Source organism: Schistocerca gregaria, chromosome 4 (assembly GCF_023897955.1).
Source record: "Schistocerca gregaria isolate iqSchGreg1 chromosome 4, iqSchGreg1.2, whole genome shotgun sequence".
Classification (NCBI taxonomy): Eukaryota; Metazoa; Arthropoda; class Insecta; order Orthoptera; family Acrididae; genus Schistocerca; species Schistocerca gregaria.
The window spans coordinates 329,109,935-329,132,828 of record NC_064923.1 but is presented as its reverse complement, the minus strand read 5'-3'; the positions used below and the strand labels follow the sequence as shown (position 1 = coordinate 329,132,828).

The following is a 22,894-nucleotide window of genomic DNA, read 5'->3' as shown; positions in this document are numbered from 1 at the left end:
ACGATCCTCCAGAATGCTTTGTATACCCTCCACTGCTAGTGCTTCCATCTACAAACTGTGAGTGGTTACTGCACTTTGACATGGAACACAGGAGGTGGTCACATTAACATGAGTGGAACATGAATAAGCATTATTTGTTTAATGATAAATCATTGATTGGTGTCAAAGGTTTATGGATCATAGGGAAAGGGGGTACTGAGGAAACAGGTGCAGTATTTTGCGTGATGAGATCTGGTGCATAGTCTGGACTGCTAAATAATGACTACCTCCTCTGTCTTGCAGTTACTGATGTGAATCGTTCTCATACATCATTTTAAGTGCCACTTCTGAATAAGCCACCAGCATTTGATGTCTTGGATCTAGAAGATTCACAGCCAATTGATCAAGTTTCTGGCCAAAACACAGGAGTGGAACTAGAGATAGCAGTCATATGTGAATGGAATGTTCCTGCTTGTGCAAATGTGTGTGTTTGTTTTCTTTTCTGAAGAACGCTTTGGCTGAAAGCTGAATTTGTAACAGTCTTTTCGTTGCGTCTGACTGTAACTCAATGTGTCATCTTTACGGTGAATAGGAATCTATCCTTTTCATAATATTGTTGCTATTCCAACCTGGACTTTAATTCTTTGATTTTGTGTGTAAGATCCTATATCTGGAATGATAACTGGTTTCACAGCTTAAAGCCACATCCTCAGGCAGGTATACACATTATGAGAGCAAACTGTGGGGTAGGACAGAAGGCCCAACATTCACTGTCTAAATAATAGTAATCTGCCACATGAACATACTGTCAAGTTGTATATAATGTGGTGAATTACTGTTATTTTGACACTGAATGTTGGAATTTCTACCCATCTCAACATTTGGGTCTCATATGACACAATTTGTATACTCACCTGAAGATGTTTAAGCAATGAAACTAGTAGGGGTTCCAAATAAAGGACCCTAAACACAGCTGTCTGCTGTTTTAGTACCACAGATTTTCTTTCACTGCTTACTCCCCCTTGACTAAGCCCACCCACATCCACACATATGCAGCAGTGAAAACAGCTTTCGCATCCCGCAACTACCCTCCCGACCTGGTACAGAAGCAGATAACCAGAGCCACTTCCTCATCCCCTCAAACCCAGAACCACTCACAGAAGAACCCCAAAAGTGCCCCACTTGTGACAGAATACTTCCCGGGACTGGATCAGACCTTGAATGTGGCTCTCCAGCAGGGATACGACTTCCTAAAATCCTGCCCCGAAATGAGATCCATCCTTCATGAAATCCTCCCCACTCCACCAAGAGTGTCTTTCCGCCGTCCACCTAACCTTCGTAACCTCTTGGTTCATCCCTATGAAATCCCCAAACCACCTTCCCTACCCTCTGGTTCCTACCCTTGCAACCGCCCCCGGTGTAAAACCTGTCCTATGCACCCTCCCACCACCACCTACTCCAGTCCTGTAACCCGGAAGGTGTACACGATCAAAAGGAGAGCCACGTGTGAAAGCACCCACGTGATTTACCAACTGACCTGCCTGCACTGTGACGCTTTCTATGTGGGAATGACCAGCAACAAACTGTCCATTCGCATGAATGGACACAGGCAGACAGTGTTTGTTGGTAATGAGGATCACCCTGTGGCTAAACATGCCTTGGTGCATGGCCAGCACATCTTGGCACAGTGTTACACTGTCCGAGTTATCTGGATACTTCCCACCAACACCAACCTATCCGAACTCCGGAGATGGGAACTCGCCCTTCAGTATATCCTCTCTTCTCGATATCCGTCAGGCCTCAACCTCCGCTAATTTCAAGTTGCCGCCGCTCATACCTCACCTGTCTTTCAACAACCTCTTTGCCTCTGTACTTCCGCCTCGACTGACATCTCTGCCCTTACTCTTTGCCTTTAAATATGTCTGCTTGTGTCTGTGTATGTGCGGATGGATATGTGTGTGTGCGTGTGTGTGTGTGTGTGCGCATGTGTGCGCATGTGTGCGCGTGCGCGCTCGAGCGAGTGTACACCTGTCCTTTTTTTTTCCCCCTAAGGGAAGTCTTTCCGCTCCCGGGATTGGAATGACTCCTTGTCTCCTTACCCTCTCCCTTAAAACCCACTTCCTTTCGTCTTTCCCTCTCCTTCCTGAAGAAGCAACCATTGGTTGCGAAAGCTAGCAATTCTGTGTGTGTGTTTGTGTGTTTTGTTCATTGTGCCTGTCTGCCGGCGCTTTCCCGCTTGGTGAGTCTTGGAATCTCTGTTTTTAATATATTTTTCCCATGTGGAAGTTTCTTTCTATTTTATTTACAATCACATATACTATTATTCACACTACACATTTCAGAGTGTCATACCATCATCATCAGCTGGATTTATTTCTATTAACAGTGCATTAACAATTTATACATTTGATTTTGTGTGGGAAACATGTGGCACTGTCTTTCAATAGTCACAGCCACTTTTACAGTCACACTTAAATTGCACATACTTTTTTTCTGTAAGTGGTTTGTTATTTCTTAAGAAATACATTTTAGAAGAGCTTAAAAATGCCATTGTCATCTTGTGAGCAAATAAAAAGTTATTTAAACTCCAGTCAACATACAATTTAATTTACACATAACTTACAGATTATGCAAGTTGCACAATGCCTTTAGTTACAAATGCAGGGACACAGATACAAATGCTGAGATGCTGTTTAGCAATCTCCCCCCCCCCCCCCCCCCCCTCCTTCCCCCTTGTCATGGTCTGTTTCCATGAGTAAAACCAGTTGCACAGACCTGGTGACATATCTTATACCAGAAGTGACAAGGATGGCTGTGCACAGGACTTCATCTCATCCTTCTTTACAGCTCCTGCACTCTTGCCTTCTTCCAAATGATTTGTATGAAAACTGCTTCTAGCATAAGGATGGCATCACCTGTTTGAATCCTCCCCAGTCTTCTATCTGGGCATTTGACTTGGTGTGAATTAATCAAGAGCGTACAATATTTTTCCTTCCAGTGCTTCCAGAAATCTTCTACTGTTTAGTGAAGGAGTCTAAAATCTCTCATCAAGTTTGTTATATTTGGGGGCTTGGAGGCTGTTTTGTGAGTCTCTCCCCGCAAGGAAGTGTGCCAGTGAGAGATTTTTGGCTTCATTTTGGGCGGCTGACCTCAAATCGAGGGCAACTTCAGTATTTATGACCAGTCTGTAGCCCTTCTTTTTCCATGCTGGAGCATCCAAGTACTTTTTGTAGATATAGTTTGATTGAATTGACCATCCTCTCCCAACATCCTCCTCACCAAGCCCATGTGGTGCTGTAAGCCTCCATGTTATGCCTATTGCACAAAACATTGGTGGTCTTAACAGCAGTGGTGGTCATACACAGTTTTGTTATCTCCTTGTTGGCTGCATGGAATTTTTGGGCATTGTCTTGGTATATGGAGTGTGGAATGCCACATCTGTAAATATATCTCAGTAGTGCCAACAAAAATTGACCTGTTGTTGAACTGTGGATTAGCTTTAGGTGAAAGGCTCTACACAAGTGAATAGTGTAATACAGTGTTTGGTTGTAATATTTATTACTTAGGAGTACAAGGCCCCTGCAAAATTTGATTCCAATGACTTAGAAGGGTCTGCGTGATGTTATACAGTTGGCTAGCAGTGGAGCTCCTGTTTCTTGACCAGCAATGTCACACGCTATTTTACACAGAAGACAGTGATGAATAACCCCCTTTATGGTGCGACAGGTGTGTAGTAGCCAGGAGAAGAAATGAAGCTCTGAAATCACAATTCTGAAACCAATATGATGTAAATGAATGTATGTAGAATTAGAAGCCTCTTCAAGTGATGATTTCTTTCAAGAATAAGCGAACATCTTAATTCAATGGTTAATTTTGCATAATGCAGAAGACCATCTAGACACATGTCCACACACAAAAAAAAAAAAAAAAAAAAAAAAAAAGAGAGAGAGAGAGAGAGAGAGAGAGAGAGAGAGAGAGAGAGAGAGAGAGAGAAGAAGAGGATTGAGCACTTTATTTTCAACTCACTGGGTAGCAGCATATTTTACTTGAAAGCTTATTTGATGAAAAAATAAAAGCCATTGTTTCTGCACAGGCTGATCAAATAATGTCAAGAAGCTGTCATGTCTTCTGCTATAAATCCATCCCTTGTCAATAACATTCCTTTGCAGTTGGATATGTGAGCAGTGACTTGCAGCAGTTTCCAGTAGGAACTAAACCTATCAATGGCCATGGTGTGTCTATAAGGAAGACCTGTGGAGCCAGGTGCGAGTTTTTAGTTTCCCAGTAAATAAAATGGTCTGTCATTGAATTTAGGTAATTTCATATCATAGTGAATGGCTACAATTATGATATACTGAACATGCAGATAATTAAACTAAACTACACAATGCCAACCCAACCTTCATTTGTTTGTTTTTTGTCACGGTGCAATAGTGCCCATAATGCAGAAATGACTAACTGAAAGAGAGTGAATATGTGATCAGTAAAACCAACACCCATGTGCACCCCCTTCATACACTTACACAGGACATTCATTTCCTGACTACATTTCCATCTACATACATACTCTGCAAGTCACTGTATGATGGATGTATCTTGCACCACTACTAGTAATTTCCTTTTCTGTTCCATTTGCAAATAGAGTGAGGGGATAATGAATGTTTATATGCCTTCCCCTGAGACCTAATTTTTCTTATCTTATCATCACGGACCTTGCTTGAAGTGTACGTTGGTAACAGTAGAATCATTCTGCAACCAGCTTCAAATGTCACTTCTCTAAATTTTTTCAATAGTATTTTGGAAAAAGAATGTTGTCTTCACTCCATAAATTCCAATTTGGGTTCACTAAACATCTTAACAATACTTGTGTGTTAATTGAAGCCACAGGTAACAAATCTAGCAACATGTCTTTGAACTACTTTCACATCTTCCTTGAACTCGACCTGGTGGGGATTCCGAACACTCATGCAGTACTCAAGAAGAATCACTCAAGAGTTCCATATGCAGTCTCTTTTGTGGATGAGCTCTGCTTTCCTAAAATTCTGCCAGTAAACCAAAGTTGACCATTCAGCTTCTCTAGTACCATCTTTACATCATCGTCCTTACATGCTTGTTTCATTTCATATCACTTTGCAATGTTACATCCAGATATTAAATTGAAGTGGCTGAGTCAAGCATCACATTAATAATGTTGTTTTCAACAGTTAAAAGATTGTTCTTTCCCACTCATCTGCATCAACTTCCATTTTTCTTCATTAAGAGCAAGCTGTTGTTCATCATACCAACTCGAAATTTAGTCTAAGTCATCTTGTATCATTCTACAGTCACTCACTCAATGACACCTTTCGCTACACCACAGGTCCATCAGCAAACTGTCACAGATTGCTGCTAGACCTGACGGAAAAGTGTTTGTGGTTGTCTATGGAGCAATGATTGTACCTAGGCATGCATTTCTTCATTCAAATCTAATCGATGGCTACATATGTCTTTTTCTCAGGGTCCCAAAAGTATGGAAATCACATGGGGAGAGATCAGGACTGTATGGAGGATATGTAAAGGCTTCCCAGCAAAACTTTTGCAGCATAGTCGAAACAAAAAGCACGGCGTCTACAGGAAACTCAAGATTACCTTTTTCTTTGATTGTAAGGATTGAATTTCCAGAACATACAGCATCATAATTAAAGCACAGCGGTACATAGATACTTTGAAAAAACTGAAGTGTACTATCAACACCAAACGGCCAGAAATGTTGATGGACAGTACCACTCTGTTGCAGGATAATGCCTGCACATATATTGCCAAGGATGTTAGCTATGCTGCAGGAGTTTTGCTTGGAAGTCCTCAAATATAGTCCCGATCTCTCACCAAGTGATTTCCAAATTTTTGGAGCCCTGAAGAAAGACGATTTTGGCCATCGATTTGCTTTGGACAAAGAAGTGCACACCTCGGTACAATCATGGCTCTGTAGGCAACTCCAAACATTTTTCCCTGAATGCATGGACCATCATCCTCCACAGTGGAATAAATGTATTAACACTTATGGTAATTACTTTTGAACTAACAGACTGTTTGCCTACCCTTTTTTTTCTTTTCTTTTTTTCCCCAACTGTCTCATTTTCATCTGACTGCCATTTACAGAATCACTGTGCCACTGTTGCATTATTCTTTTCATTACATCACTCAATACGCGATTCTATGAACACTTCTGTTTAGTAAAGCTGTGTGTGTATTAGTACAACTAATATCTCTTTCTCTCTTTCTGTCTATCTGTCGTCTGTGACACACACACACACACACACACACACAAAGAGCACGCACAAAATTATGTTGCACATGCAAAGGATACATAGCCTGTAAAGCATATTCATGAGAGTTACTAATCAATATATACATGTAATGAGTTCAATTTACTTAGGCCATGCTGATTATCTTGTTAAGACATATCATGCCTTTTCACTATTATTATTTTTCTACTAGGGTGCAATACTTCAGTTAAAAATTACATACCCTTCACTGTTGACCACAAGTGATGACACCAACAGAACAGGCAAATAAATAAATTAATCATCTATAATGTAACAACTTAAATCTAGAGTTATTTCAGATTGATTGTAAAATTAAGCATAAGGCAAATGCATATCAGTTCCGTACTAATTTATCCTTAGCCTATACGGGTAATGAAATATAAAAATGCTGCAGTATTGTTGAATTACAACATGAATTAGGATAGATTGCTACAAAACATGTGCATTTAAAAGGAAACTAAACTATTAACCAGTCATCTTCCAGATTTAGAAAAAACACAGATGGCCACAGTCGACTCTGGATGCTAAGGCTTCATGGCTTCAGTTTCTCTCTCTCTCTCTCTCTCTCTCTCTCTCTCTCTCTCTCTCTCTCTCTGTGTGTGTGTGTGTGTGTGTGTGTGTGTGTGTGTGTGTGTGTGTGTGTGTGTGTGTGTGTGTGTGTGTTTTTTCTCTAAATCTGAAGGAGGACTGTGTCCAATAACTCAGTCTACTTTTATATGTTTTATATGTACCCTGTTCACCACTCAACACCTCTTCTATGTGGCATGTAGCAATCTAGCCCAACTCACATTGTTTATTATACCATTCTGGACATTCCACTGTTTATAAAGTCTTCTTGAATTTTACAACTTTCACTAATCTCTCAATCAGTGCCCACAAATTAAACTTAATTAATAACAAACAATATATTTACAATTCATTGTATTCTGGAACCTGGCATGTACAGACAGGAAGACAAAAATACAGGTGTTGAAACATATACTGAGGAAGAAAAAATGTCACCAGAACCTGCCAAGCTTAATATGGGCACATGCACAGATATCAAAAAATGTATAATATTTTCACACAACCATTTCAGGCTTCCGGAATACATGCAAGAAGAAGAGGCAATACCTGCCAGTGGAAACAGAAACTGGCTAATAAAGAAACTCACATGTGAACAGAAAATGAGGCTATCAGAATCTCATAGGAAACACTTACAAATTTAAGAGCATGAAGATGAAGGACAAATAACAATAAATATGAATAACTTAACTGGCATAGAAATATTCTCTCTTTTAGATTTTTGTGTCCCAAGAACACAATGTATAAAATAACGTGCATTGAAAAACAACTACACAGTTGCCTGACAGTGTGATGCAAAATTTATGCTTTGCATGATGTGACTGGACGTCACTTTTCTCTGTGCCCATTCATCCCCTCAAGAAATAGGTAGTGTTCAGAGATTTGTACCAGAAATCATAGGGATCCGTGTTATAAGTTAAATTCGTGAGTCAGGCAAGCAGTTCACAAAGAAATCAGAATAATGCGGAGCTTCCATGAAATGAATAAGAATGCACAGAAAAGTAATGTGAGTGATTGCAAAACAAAATAGATAACCTTCTTGACTGATTGAGAGAGTTGAAAATATCTGAAAAAATACTATTCTGTCTCAAACTGAATATGACGACACCAAACGAATGCAGAATGGGCACAATTATGTAAAATGATTGACAAACAGAAAAGTTATCTTTCTTCTTAAATATGTTGCAAACTACTCTTATGGAAAAACAAAAGTTATTTAAAATGTGTAACACATGGAGAAACAATAGAAACATAGATACTGAAATAATGAAACCATTTACACTCCTGGAAACTGAAATAAGAACACCGTGAATTCATTGTCCCAGGAAGGGGAAACTTGATTGACACATTCCTGGGGTCAGACACATCACATGATCACCCTGACAGAACCACAGGCACATAGACACAGGCAACAGAGCATGCACAATGTCGGCACTACTACAGTGTATATACACCTTTCGCAGCAATGCTGGCTACTATTCTCCCATGGAGACGATCGTAGAGATGCTGGATGTAGTCCTGTGGAACGGCTTGCCATGCCATTTCCACCTGGCGCCTCAGTTGGACCAGCGTTCGTGCTGGACGTGCAGACCGCGTGAGACGACGCTTCATCCAGTCCCAAACATGCTCAATAGGGGACAGATCCGGAGATCTTGCTGGCCAGGGTAGTTGACGTACACCTTCTAGAGCACGTTGGGTGGCACGGGATACATGCGGACGTGCATTGTCCTGTAGGAACAGCAAGTTCCCTTGCCGGTCTATGAATGGTAGAACGATGGGTTCGATGACGGTTTGGATGTACCGTGCACTATTCAGTGTACCCTCGACGATCACCAGAGGTGTACGGCCAGTGTAGGAGATCGCTCCCCACACCATGATGCCGGTGTTGGCCCTGTGTGCCTCGGTTGTATGCAGTCCTGATTGTGGCGCTCACCTGCACGGCGCCAAACACGCATACGACCATCACTGGCACCAAGGCAGAAGCGACTCTCATCGCTGAAGACGACACGTCTCCATTCGTCCCTCCATTCACGCCTGTCGCGATACCACTGGAGGCGGGCTGCACGATGTTGGGGCGTGAGCGGAAGACGGCCTAACGGTATGCGGGACCGTAGCCCAGCTTCATGGAGATGGTTGCTAATGGTCCTCGCCGATACCCCAGGAGCAACATTGTCCCCAATTTGCTGGGAAGTGGCGGTGCGGTCCCCTACGGCACTGCGTAGGATCCTACGGTCTTGGCGTGCATCCGTGCGTCGCTGCGGTCCGGTCCCAGGTCGACAGGCACGTGCACCTTCCGCCAACCACTGGCGACAACATCGATGTACTGTGGAGACCTCACGCCCCACGTGTTGAGCAATTCGGTGGTACGTCCACCCGGCCTCCCGCATGCCCACTATACGCCCTCGCTCAAAGTCCGTCAACTGCACATACGGTTCACGTCCACGCTGTCGCGGCATGCTACCAGTGTTAAAGACTGCGATGGAGCTCCGTATGCCACGGCAAACTGGCTGACACTGACGGCGGCGGTGCACAAATGCTGCGCAGCTAGCGCCATTCGACGGCCAACACCGCGGTTCCTGGTGTGTCCGCTGTGCCGTGCGTGTGATCATTGCTTGTACAGCCCTCACGCAGTGTCCGGAGCAAGTATGGTGGGTCTGACACACCGGTGTCAATGTGTTCTGTTTTCCATTTCCAGGAGTGTATTTCTAATGCATAACCTCACTGCATTTGTTCTTGTACAACAGTCAATATCATCACACAGTCAGTGACTATTCATATTTATGTTATGCAACAAATGTGTGGGCCATAAAACTGGAAAACTCCTCACACACCCTTTGAATTACAAAGAACAAGAAAGTAACATGTTAGTGCTAACCCCTTAGATTTCTTTTAAATGAGATGATTATTATTAATTTTTTTTTGAGAAATCAACATTTCTACAGGTTTAAAATGCATATTACATTCGAAATTCCAAAAACAGAAGTACAAGAATTAATAATTAACTTTTTCTAAACTGAAGTTATAAACAGAATTATAATGAAACACTAATGAGTTGATATATAATATTAAATACCCACCTTTTCTCCTCCTCTTCTTAGGAAGATCATGTTCAGTAGCATTGTATGACAACTGTTCAAGAGAAGTGGGATCATCTGTGTCATACAGTCCTCGCACCTGTATGGGAAGCACAGCTCGGGTGTTGAGATTTGGGTAACGTGTATGGGGATCTAAAGTGTAGTTCGCAAAATCGCGTTGTAAATTTTCAGGTGTTGTTTGTCCTAGTAACCGATAAATAGATTCACGTTCTGCTATAACTTCTAGTGGGGTTAAGTGGCCACTTCCCCAGCTGCGAACAGCCCAACATGCATCCATGGAGCTCAAGAAACCACGTGCACAGCCTGATCCTGTTGGCCAAAAGGGCTGGAAGAAAGAATTAAAAATTATCTTCTTGTCTCTCTCTCTCTCTCTCTCTCTCTCTCTCTCACACACACACACACACACACACACACACACACACACAACAAGACACATATTATTGTCTTGCAGTACTCTATATGACTATTAAAAGGAATACAATAGACTTCATGACTTCAGTCCTCACAATGCATAGAGAAATGTTAGCCTTGTCGAATTAACACTTTACCTGTGTAAATATTAAGCAAACAGATGTAGATAAGAAGCAGTAGCTTAAATAGAGGATGAAGCACCCCCCATCCTCCCAAAAAAGTGTCATTTCTATTAATTGTGTAACATGTTTCTTTTTCACTATAAATAGTGTAAAGCAAAATATCATTAATGATTGTTAATTTTTATAAGCTCTACAGTAACAATTCCTAATGGTTTCTTCTCTTCATTAACTTAGATGTATCTGACATCACCAGAAACACTTTTTTGTGTTGGGTTCCAAACAGGTATGTGGGTGAATTAATGACAATAGTATTTACTAGTATTTACCTCCAAGAGACTATCCCCAACAAGTATTTGGAGCAATCTGTGCCCCCGTCTCTCAATCACTCTGCTTGCATTTTCTGCAGCAAACATTGAAGTGAAGTCAAACATAGCAACATCTGGCTGCCCATAATGGTTGAGTGCAAATTCTAGTTGCGGCAGTCTGTAGTTAGTCGAAAAATCAGCAGCCTGTCGAGCATACTCCTGAAGAGCATCCTTATTTACATTTTCTACAGCAAGAAGTTTTGCAGTCTCAGCATAGTCCTATAAGAAAGTATGATGGAATTTAAAAAAGCAAGAATTATCTTTGCTTAATTGATGTAACTCCTTAAAGCATATGAAATATATGATCAAAAAATTTTCATGAACATTTAAGTGCTACTGGAAGATTATCTGAGATCTCAACTAATAACACAAAAATGTGTCATCAGTTGAATATGATATTTCTGCAGCAGATTATTTAATAAAATTCAAATAGGAAAATTTTTGTGACTACATAAAAGAGAAACTGATGCAATTTTCTGCTCTACAGAGATGCACATTACAGCATTTTTTTATATAAAAAATAATACTAATAGATTAAATTCTGAAAATATTACCAGGGAGAAATAATTTTCAAAATTAAAGTAACAGTAATTAAATTAAATATCTTTCAAAGCATCAAATGTTATGTGCAAGACATACTAGCAACTCGCAAAACAAGTGAACGATATATATTTCTGAAACTTGGTAACACTTCTCTCCAAATGGACACTGATCCAAGGATAAGCCAATTTGAATCCCTGTGGCAAAAACTCTTCTTTGCCACTATTTGGCTGGCAAGGGGAGGAGAAGTGGTGGCATAAGGCTCCTGATCACCAAACATTGAGCCACTGTCCTGGTTTAAATAACAAACCTCTCTGCATTATGTCATGAAGTGAGGACAAGTGATGCTGTTGATGGTGAACCACCCATCACTTGGGGACGTTAAGCTTGGAAAACTCCTTAGTGCTTTTCTCAAGGAGTAGGCTACATGCTGGCATTCTCCCTTTATCATCAACATCATCATCATCATCATCATCCTCCCATACTAACACCCCCCCCCCCACACACACACACACACAAATTTACAAATAGTGTGTAATGTTGCATATTATAAACAAACAAACATTCATGGTAACTCCTAGCTTGGCAGCTTCCGATTTAAATCCATTCGGAGACTGAACAACAAGTTTTTCACAAGCTGTTCAGCTGCAGAAACAAAATCACACTGACAGGGTTCCCACATGTTACCCCCAAGTGAAATTCTCTGAAATTTTTCTGATTTCCAGACATGTTTTAGCATTTTTCCCCTGACAAATTTTGAGACTGATTGATTAATTGAGAGGGTTTATGGGGCCAAATGGCAAGATAATCAGTCCCGCGATTCCAAAGTTACAAGTTACTCAAAGAAGAAAGAGGATCAGCTAAAAGTGGATGGATCCAGTCAGGGGAGTCAAATTATAAAACAAGGAAGTTAAAACACACACAGTAAAAGGATAAAAGGTTAGACAAAATCTAAAAACTGGAAAAAAGAGTGATATTTCCACTAGGGAGTGGTCATGGGATCTCAGACTGAGAAAATGTGAAGAGAGGCTCTAACTACTACAACCACCCGCCTCTGCTCCACGAGTAAAGCAAAACCTTATATCTGGAAATAACCACTTTCACAGAGGAAACTGAGGATCAGTTCAACCATCTGTGAATTGTCAGCTAATATTACAATTAAGGCAGACCATACTTAGCACGAAGGGGACATTCTACCAATATGTGGGATATCGTCAGTCTGGCTCCATAACCAAATTGTGGTGGTAGTTGGTTACACAGGACACAACTGGTGAGCCTGGTATGACCAATGCATAGACGGCATAAAGCAGTGAACTACTCCTGAGAGGAGCCAAAGGAAGAGCACCAAAGCGCAGCAGTCTCCTTCATCATGCAGAGTTTATTACTGAGAGAAGTGGTGCATCAGATGTAATTCCACTTTTGGGCAAAGACAGATTTCACATCAACCTGCATATCTGCAGCTGGAGTCACGAAAGGAAATGGAGCATGAGTAACAGCTTATCTAGCCAAACTGTCAGCCTGTTCATTCCCTGGGATACACACATGACTTGGGATTCAGAGGAAGCGAACAGAGCACGTGGCACAGCCAAAGAACGAGAGGACGTCATGGACAGCAGAGACCAAAAGATGACATGTTTAAACACTGTGGAGGGAGGCCTGAGTAACACAGGCACCGACTCCATGGGGCCTGGGAGGGCCCGAGCCACCCCCAATAATTTAAGAAAATTATTAGTTATATTATGCTTTGTAAAATCACAAAATTATGTTGGAAATTTTTATTTTCCTTGTTTGATGATAGTTACCCTTTAAAATACATTCAGTAATGAGTTAAAACGGTGTTTTGCATACTTGGTGGACCTCATATCCAACAATAATAATAATTATGGTAGTAAGCGAGTTAACTGAAAATGAGTGGTGGGAATCATGATAGTGTTACAGTGCCGTGGGCACACTTAGAATTTGTCCCAGTGCGCGAACCTCTGTGTAAAGTCTGGCACTGGCAGGCCAGTGCTGTGGCCGTGGCGACATCAAAAGGACTGGAGCAGAAGCGCCTGGAACCCACCGCCTTGTTGCTTCAAGACATTATGACGCTGTGGCTATATAAAGCCCACTCTGCTGTCGCAATTATTCAGTGTGGATAGTTTCATTCAGTGCATGCTGCAGACGTGTTTAGTATTCTGACTTTAGTGTCTAGTGGACTATTTTATATGACTATATTTTATTCATTTACTTTAGTCTCTTAGTGTATGGGGAATTAAGTTTGCACTGGATAAATTTGTTAGCAAAAAGGCACACTTGGAAGTTGACGATACTGCAAGTCAACCTCCAACAATTATTGTGTCGTCAATTGCTTCGTCATCTTCAGGCGAAACCTGGACAATCCAGTAAGGGAAGATCATTTCAGAAGTCTTGGTTTATCAATCATACATGGCTAGAATATGAACCATCAACCAAAAAAGTTTTTTGCAAAGCCTGCAACGAGGCAGATGCTAAAAATCTATTACAATGCTCCTCAAAAAAACAAGATGCATTTGCTTCCGTAGGGTTTTCTAACTGCAAAAAAGATTTGGAAAAATTCCATATTCATGAATATACATTTACGCATAAAGAAGGTGTTCTGAAACTAAATTCTATCACTAACTGAAGTGTCACCTCCCAATTGAATGAACAGTTAGATAATGATATGAAGAAAGGCAGTCGTGTAGCTCTTGAGACAATTTTTACTACTGTGCAATTTCCATGCCGACAAGGACTAGCAATTGGAGGGCACAAAGATGTAAACTCAATTTTTTTTCAGTTGTTGGAACTACATAAGAATGACATTTTTCATCTAAAATTTAGAAAATTTCCTGGGGCAAGACTCCAAATATGGCCCCCCAATATTTTTTATAAGTCGGCACCCCTGCTGAGTAACAAAATGGAGGGCCCTGGTAACTGCTAGCTGCTCTGCTGTGAAAACACTACATGATTCTGGCAATGTTCTAATCCAGCAGGAGACATGAAAGCGTATCCTGCTTCATCTATCGCCTTAGAATCATCAGTGCAGAAGATTGTAGCACCCTGGAACTCTGGAAGGATGGAATGTGTTAGATGCCAGAAGACCATAGGGGTAACAGAGACCTTAGGACTCTGGAATATGTCAGTCCTAGTCTGTGGTCTAGGCACCATTCAAAGTGTGTATGAGAGAAAATATATGAGGTGCATTTCAGTGAATGGAGATGGAGACCTCGACAGAGGGAAGTGAGACGCCTTCCAACTGGCAATCCCACCCATGGGCAGTGATCAGGAGGGAGCTGTTCCTCGTTTGCAAAGAGCACAGGGTACACGGGATGGTCAGGGAATCTGTGAGTTGGCTTCATCATATCTGTAGAGGGAGAATCCTCTCTTCTGTGGGGAAACTGTCAATGGGGCTAGGGGAAGAGTTGCACGATCTGCACCCCAAGATGTGTGGGCCACGAGGCAGAGAGCATTAAGATTCTGCATACATGTGGCCTTCAGGTGGTGAATATGGGCAGCCACGTCAGCTTATCATTAAAAAAAAAGAGGCCCAAGAAACGGGACTGTAAAGTTTGGAAGGTAGGAGACGCATACTGGCAGAAGTAAAGCTGTGAGTACCGGGTGTGAGTCGTGCTTCGGTAGCTCAGATGGTAGAGCACTTGCCCGCGAAAGGCAAAGATCCCGAGTTCGAGTCTCGGTCAGGCACACAGTTTTAATCTGCCAGGAAGTTTCATATCAGCACACACTCTGCTGCAGAGTGAAAATCTCATTCTGGAAACGGGACTGTGCTGTAACATCTTGGAGCTGGTCGCCTAAATAGAGTTCTGGATCAGGCTGTATTATGAATTGACGACAAAAATGCATAACTAGCATTTTGGAGGGAGAAAACTTGAAGCCATGGGAGACAGCCCACGCAGACATCCGTTGGCTGGCCCCTTGGAACTGTCACTCAACAGATGCTACCAAGTGGGAGCTGCACCAGATGCAAAAATCGTCAAAATACAACACCGCGGTAATCTCAGGGCCAACTGAGGTTACAAGTCCATTGACCGCTATGAGAAAGAGTGTGACACTTAATACAGAACCCTGTGGGATTCCATTCTCCTGAATCCGAAGGTTGCTGAGTGAAGTGACAACTGAAACCTGGAAGAGCTGGTGGGATAAAAAATAGCGAATAAAAATCAAAACGGTGCTGCAAAAGCCTCGGTCATAGAGGGTAACTAAAATGCAATGGCGCCAAGCCATATCATATGCCTTATGTAGGTGAAAGAAGACCATAACGAGGTGCCGACAGTTAGTAAAAGCCAGTCGGATTGCAGTTTCAAACCTCAGTAAATGGTCAGTTGGAGATCATCCTTCCCAGAAGTCCCACTGATACGGGGACAAAAGTGTCCGAGATTCAAGTACCCAACAAAATCTGAAGTAACCATCCTCTCAAGCAGTCTACAAAGTACATTCATCAGGCTAATTGGGCAGTAGCTGTCAAGAGACATTGGGTTCTTCCTGGGCTTAAGGATGGGGATAACTATACTGTCTCACCACTGTGAGGAGAAGGCACTCGTGTGCAAAATGTGCTTGAAGACCCTGAGTAGATATTGCCTCTGTGTAATGTGCAAGTGTTAGATCATCTGGTTGTGGATGGAATCTGGGCCTGGGGCCATGTCATGTGAAGAGGTAAGAATTTCCATTCAGTGAAGGGTTCATTACAGGGTTCGACTTGCTGGGTGTTGAAACACAAGGGAGTGTCTGTTCAACTCTGTTTTCTGCTGGAGAAAGGTGGCAGGGTAGAAGAGGAAACCGATGATGTCGCAAAGTGTGTCATGAGGAGTTCTGCATGGACCAATGGATGAGAAGACACAGCACCTTGGAGGATAAGCCCCTGGACAGTTAACTGTCACTTGTGGCCCAGAAGGCTACAGAGCTTGGAGCAAAGCTGCGATGAAACCCATATGTCCCCAGGGAGGAAACATAGTGCTCACAGCAGTCCTTTTCACTCCGCTTCATAAGGTAATGAGCCTTAGCATGGAGATGCTTCAAAGCAAGGAGGTTGGTCTGTGAAGGGTGTCATTTAGATTGTTGCACCAACTATCGGCAGTCCTGGACAGCGACTGCCATGTCCTTGGTCCACAGTGGTACTGGCCAATGATGAGGGGGGACAGCAGTGACAGCAGCATGAAGAATGGTGGCAGAAATACCCTGCACAATCGCATCAATGTAGTTTGAGAGAGAGGTGCCACAGTGCACAGCAGGCATATATAAAGGCCAGTTGGCTCTGCAGAATGCCAAATGTGGGGACCTGAGCGGCACTGCAGTGGACAGGGGAACCGTCATTGAGGAGACACAAAACAAGAGTCTGTAGTACGTTAGTCAAGTAGAAGACCCCTACCCAACGAAGTGGCAATCCCCCCACAGGGGGTGGCGTGCAAGGAGGAGATATGGGGGCAGGATTTGCTGTATTAAGGTAGACAGTCAAACATAAGGAAGTGGCCTTCCCAGAGGGAGGTAGACATAGCAAACGGTGATTGCTGCAGCATTCTGCACTCTAACTGCTTTCCTTCCAGGTTGATACGAAGGGGGATCCAGTCACTAATGGTGTCGGTGGGAACCAAAGTGCAGACCCCTCCACATGCTCTCCCTGGGCCGGCATAGTTCTGATAGAACGCTCAACAACATGAAACTTTAGAGAGCGGTCATTACAAAGTGAGTTTCTTTAAGAGCATGACAGAATGAAGACTAGGAGGAAACAAGGCATTGTTTTTCCAGGAGATGGCAATAATATCCGTTGCAATTATACTGGATTATCATTTGGTGAGAGTCCAGATGAAACATAAAGGAGCTGAGGGGAGGTCAACTGGTCAGTGGTCTTCATCAATGAGGATGGGGTGACATCCATAAAAACTGGGTCCGATTTGGGATGAAGTGAGAAGATGAAGCCCTGTGGGAAGCCTCTTCCTTTGACTTGTGCTGCTGCTTCTTGAACAGGTGACAGTGATGTCAGGATTGTACAGAGTGATTATGGCTTTGGGGACCTTGGAGTGTGGGTCTCTCCTCTGGCCCAAGGATGCAAGCTTCCTGTCCTGTGAATGCCAGGAAGGGGTGTTCCGAGATGGAGCACCATCCCTTGCAGAAGCCAGACAAGAGGACGTTTTCCTGGGCCGAGGAGGAGGAGGAGGAGGAGGAGGAGGAGGAGGAGGAGGAGGAGGAGGAGGAAGGGATAGGAGCCTCCAAGGGTGAGGAAACAAAAGGGGGCGGGATGGGGTTAGGGATGAGGAAGTGAAGGCGTAACTGAGACATAGGTAGATGAGAGATTTACAGGGTGAAGTCTATTAAATTTCTTCTGGGCTTCAAAGTAGCCGAGACGGTCAACGGTCTTTATTTCCTGAACTCTTTTTTTTTTCCTTCATGTACACTGGACACTCCATTGAGTGGGGAGAATGAGACCTGAGTAGTTTACACAGATAGGCAGAGAGTTGTAAGTACTCCCCACATGAAAAGAGCAGCCACAGTCACCACAGATGGGAATGGCATCACATCGCGAGGACATGGGGCAGAACTTGGGGCAGTGGAAGCAATGCACCTATACACCATTACCTAGACCTTTTCAGTCAGGGTATCCCACTCCTTAGGGCCTTTCTGTACACACCAGACAAAAAGAATGCCATGTCATTCCAAATTAGCCATAAGTTGAACATCAAACTAGAGGAGAGGGTTCCTACAGAAAATTACATCATGTGTCATATTGAGTGACTTGTGAGGAGTAATAGATATGGGGTTGTCTCCTAAACGGTCACAGGCACAGGCACAGAGGGAGTCTGGCTGGCTGGCAGAAGTTGTCTTTATAACGAGAAAGCCAGAGCTTATCTTCCATAATGACTCAACTGAACTGAACTTGTCCTGAGTATGTTCCACAAAGAAATGTCCACCCTGGTAACATCCACTCCGAACAGGGGCCGCCTTATGGGCACCATCAGCCACAGCAATGGCCACCGGGCAGGATGATCATTGCCAGGAGTTCTGATGCCCCAAAAAGATTGGCACCCACTCATAGGATAGCACGAGACATTCACAGCACAGGTACCAGCAGAGTGATCCCTGTGTTATCGGGTGGGGGGGCCTCAGGCAGATGGGTACATGACAGCCCCACCACATGGACCGGCTACTGAGCTGGTGAACTAGCAAGGAGGCAAAAGGGCTTTGGCAGAGAGGGAGGGGAAGGGGAAAGGGGAGAGGGAGAGGAGGAGGGCAAGGGGGAGAAGGAGATGGAGATGAATCCATGCCAAAGAGTCTAGGGAGCGAGTTCTTCCCCATCTGGCTCGCACCACAGATTTCAAATTTAGAGATGGACATCAACCACCTGAGAGGGGGGGGGGGGGGGGGAGATCAAAACAGAAAAGTGAGAAAGGAGGAGCAAAAGCAACCAGCTAAAGCCACCAGATGAAGCAATGAGGATAGCCAGGCCGACATAAAGAACCCCAAGAGAAGGAATGGAAGGGGGCAAAGGGAAAGGAAGGAGGTCGGGGAAAGAGAAGGAAGGGGAAGGGAAAGCAGCCCAGAAAAGAATAAAGATTGCTGTAGCTCAGGGACCCATATGCGCCACACACATACCCACCAAAGAGCTGTTGGCCTCCTGGGGGGACAAATTTTGTGATCTCAAGGGTAAGTGAAGACATAAGTCAACAAAAAATGTAAGTGCTTCTGTATTTCTAAACATGTGAGCAAAAATCTTAAGTACGAGAACTAACATCAACAGCTTCTGCAATGAAGTGTTTTTAGGTGGAGAAAGGAAGTCAAATGTTATAAACGTTTCATGAAGACCACAGATGTTATTTTATTTCAATAAAACGAAACACGTTTGGTGACAAAAATACATTTCATTGGAATCACAAGACAGATTGAAAATATCTTCACTGATTTCAGGGTAACAGCAGAAAAAAGGAGCCTCTTGAAAGAAGTGTATAAGGCAGGGAAGAGTTGTGTAAACCAACACTCCAGATGACTGCCAATAAAAAGTTGGTTCTGCTATGTTTGTTATTGTCAGTTATTGCCCACTGTGTTATGTCAATTAATTTGCAGGTATTGTGTGGTTTTTCTTTCATGAGATGTGTGAGTATTTAGTGTACAAACTGCCAGTGACTGCCATTACTTTCTTTCTTTTATCAATAATACACATGTGTGTGTGTGTGTGTGTGTGTGTGTGTGTGTGTGTGTGTGTGTGTGTGTGTGTGTGTGTGTATTTTATTGTGCCTGTTTACCGGCGCTTTCCCACTTGGTAAGTCTTGGAATCTTTGTTTTTAATATATTTTTCCCTTGTGGAAGTTTCTTTCTATTTTATTTACATCAATAATACATTCTAATATATAAATTACTTTCAAAGTGCCAAAATGTACTAGAATAAGTAACATGTCTATAAAATGCCTCACTGTACAATTTTCTTGCAGCGAGACAGTCGTAATTTCTGAAATCCATTGACCATGGCCTCTGGCCTGCCGAGGAGGCAAAAATTAGATTTTTCCAGTGTTTTTGAAATTTCCCTGATTTCCTTGACATGTTTTAAATTCCCTGATATTACCTAATTCCCAGAACTTGGGACAACCCTGACTGATCTGATATTGTCATGCACTGACTTGGAAGGAGATTAAACTAAAATGAGGACCGGTTTCATTCCAGTAACTGATTTTCTTGTTCGACAAAGAAATTTGTCATAAATGTAATATAATACTCATAAAATCATCTTTATACTTGCAACATATCACATTTTATTTATTAATTATTGAGTTACAATATTGACGAATGATTTATCTGTTTGTGATTATGATCTTAAAACAAAAAACCATAACAGAAAATTAATTGACCACTTACATTTAAAATAACCCCTTTATCTATCAGGCTTTGTTTCTTTGCTGTCATAACAAAATAATGTGTTTCATCTTTATAATAAACAATATTTTCTAAATCTATCCCAGTTTCAGCATATAGGTCTTTGAAGAATTTTTGATTAAAAATGAAAGCAACACCACTGATTTCTTCCACTTGTGCTTCAGCTTCTGAATGCCGATTGATGAAGTTTGCAGTAATAGCAATTGCAAGCTTTCCTCTAAACTCTTTTCTCTTGAACCCTGCAAGAAAAAAACAGAGTTATAGTAAAGGAATAAGATGAACATTGGCAAATAGTATTTTTCTTTCCAGCTGCATAGAATGTATACATCTAATGCTGAATGTAAAATCACATAGCACATTTTCTGTAGAAATCTTATATTTACTTCAACATAGAAGAATTTGCTAAAATCTAATTTTTATAATGAAAATCAACAACTCTATTAATTTGATATTTCATTCTAAAGGCTGTTGTAAAAATATTCATATCATACTCACTTCTGTACAGCTTTCACCACAATGGCGTAACTCACAAAAAAAAAAAAAATAAATAAATAAATAAATAAATAAATAATTTCCAGAATTACCGGTAGACACACAGACACACTTAAAAGCGAAAAAAATTTTCAGAGCTTTTAGTTCTACCTCAGGTAGAAAAGTTACTTAAGTTGATGAGAATTAGAAAGAAATGGCATGTCACTAAAACTGCAGGATGAGAAGAATCCATGCCCTCACAACGTGTGGGCCCCTCTCATCCTGGGGTTTGAATGACCTGCCATTTCTTCTTCCTCAAATTGTCTCTTTTTCTACCATGAGGGAGGAACTAATTGTTGTGAAAGCTAGGATTTGGATTTTCAATTCTGAATGTGTCTATCAACAGTAGCAGAATTTTGTCTTCTGAAAGTAAGTACTGGCAACCTATTCTGCCTCTTGTAATTTAATAAATCTGAAAATTAGTCATATAAAGTCAGCAAACTATGAGTACTATTTCAGTCAACAATTTGAAATGAGTGTTTCTATTTTACAATAATGGGATATCAATTTTTAACCAAAGAATATTTTGGACAGCTTATGGATTCATTTGATACATTTATGAACAAGAGGATGCTCTGGATTCAAAGCACCAACAATCGGAGTCCCAATCGGAAATCCATGCTTGGAACAACTGAAATATTGTAGTCAATGAATCAAGAAATTTACCATCCAGGGTGTTCCTTTTGCCATCAGCTCCAATTAAGACATCAAATTCATACTGGGAAACTGGGTGGTCAGGAGGGGTCACATTTGCTCGCCAGCCTGTCCCTGTGAATATCATAGACAATTCAGCTACCTTAAAACAGGTAAATTTTAATTTCTTAAATAATTTCAGTATCTGTTCATCATTCAATAAGTAATAGAAATACAAAAACACCAAGATTTCAACAGATGTATTAGTTTCTTGTATTAGTGTTACAGTAATGGTCTCTGCAAATATTGGCCCAAATTGCAAACACACCCTAAAGATGCTGTACTTTTTACAGCACCATTAATTTCATGATTTTGCAATTAAATAATGATACAAAACAGTCGACTTGTCATAGACAGCAGACTGAGAGTTCTATCGAAACGTTCCTTCTCTCCTTTATCTGGGTGGTGAACTTAGTTTCCACAGCTAATGAATTTGTTAGCTTTTGTATGTATGTTTACAGGTATGCCTCAATCTGCAACCTGAGATATGTAGGCACCATTATGGTTCACTTGGTTACAGTTCATAATAAAACATTTATAATTTTATTATTTAGAATTTCTTACAGCCTGTGATCTTATTTGTCATTTCCCTACAAATAAACTTTCAACCAAGAAAACAACTTATGTAATAAATGTATTAAGTATAAAAGAAGCAGCTGCTTCATCAGAGAGAGGTAACATTTCCGCAAATTTAACATTTTTAGAAATGTAACTATGACAAGAAAAGCAAAATATTAGAACAAATATAAGAGATGGACAGCAATTCAACATAAAATTATCAAAAATCAGTAGCTGTTACAAACTACTTCTGTACACTTTGTTAAGAATTGATTATAATTTACTTCCTGGGTTCTATATGAAAATCTGGTGCAATAACTAATACAAAAAACCTTAAGATAAACAACTGATTAGTAAAGCACTCACTTACTTCAGTGTAAAATCGATTATGACCGTATGTTTTATCCCCTGTAAACCAAACACAACAATAATTATTTCAATGTTGCTACATGGAACAGAGATCTTCAGTGCCACAAGAGCAGACAATTAGAAGTTATAAAATTTTGAGTGAAAACTCTTGGTGAAAACATTTGAACCCGTGCAAAATGTGAATGTCTGTATCAGGAAGCTCCAAGAACTGTATGAAATGATGTAACAACCTGCGATGGTGCACAAAATGAAGGTGGGGAGATATGTGACTTCCATGGTGGAAAATTTGCAAAACAAAGCTTTGGTGGTGGGAAGGTCCACTCATTTGGTAACCCTTCAAACCACTGGATGAAATGATGAAAGCCCAAAGACGACATGATATTGAAAACGTTCGTGATAATCATTACTAAAAGCTGGTTGTGAGGCCTGCATTGAATCTTCCAAGATTGATACCCCATTTAGTAATGCGTACTTCAACACAATAAAAT

The 22,894-nt window shown here is 41.5% G+C and overlaps 1 protein-coding gene across 11 annotated transcripts in view; it reads right to left on the bottom strand.

The window, feature by feature from the left end:
* Positions 1-22,894, bottom strand: part of LOC126268005 (F-actin-monooxygenase Mical) — a 505,795-nt gene that overhangs the window by 182,966 nt on the left and 299,935 nt on the right. For 10 of the 11 annotated variants that reach the window (XM_049973389.1, XM_049973388.1, XM_049973387.1 and 7 more), the window contains 4 exons: positions 21,453-21,554; positions 20,238-20,494; positions 10,803-11,060; positions 9,926-10,268 (listed from right to left, as the gene is read on the bottom strand). In XM_049973389.1, the coding sequence (XP_049829346.1) occupies positions 9,926-10,268; positions 10,803-11,060; positions 20,238-20,494; positions 21,453-21,554 (960 nt within the window). Of the gene's footprint in view, positions 1-9,921; positions 10,269-10,802; positions 11,061-20,237; positions 20,495-21,452; positions 21,555-22,894 lie in introns of those variants that run through there. The other variant, XM_049973390.1, reaches the window with a different exon arrangement.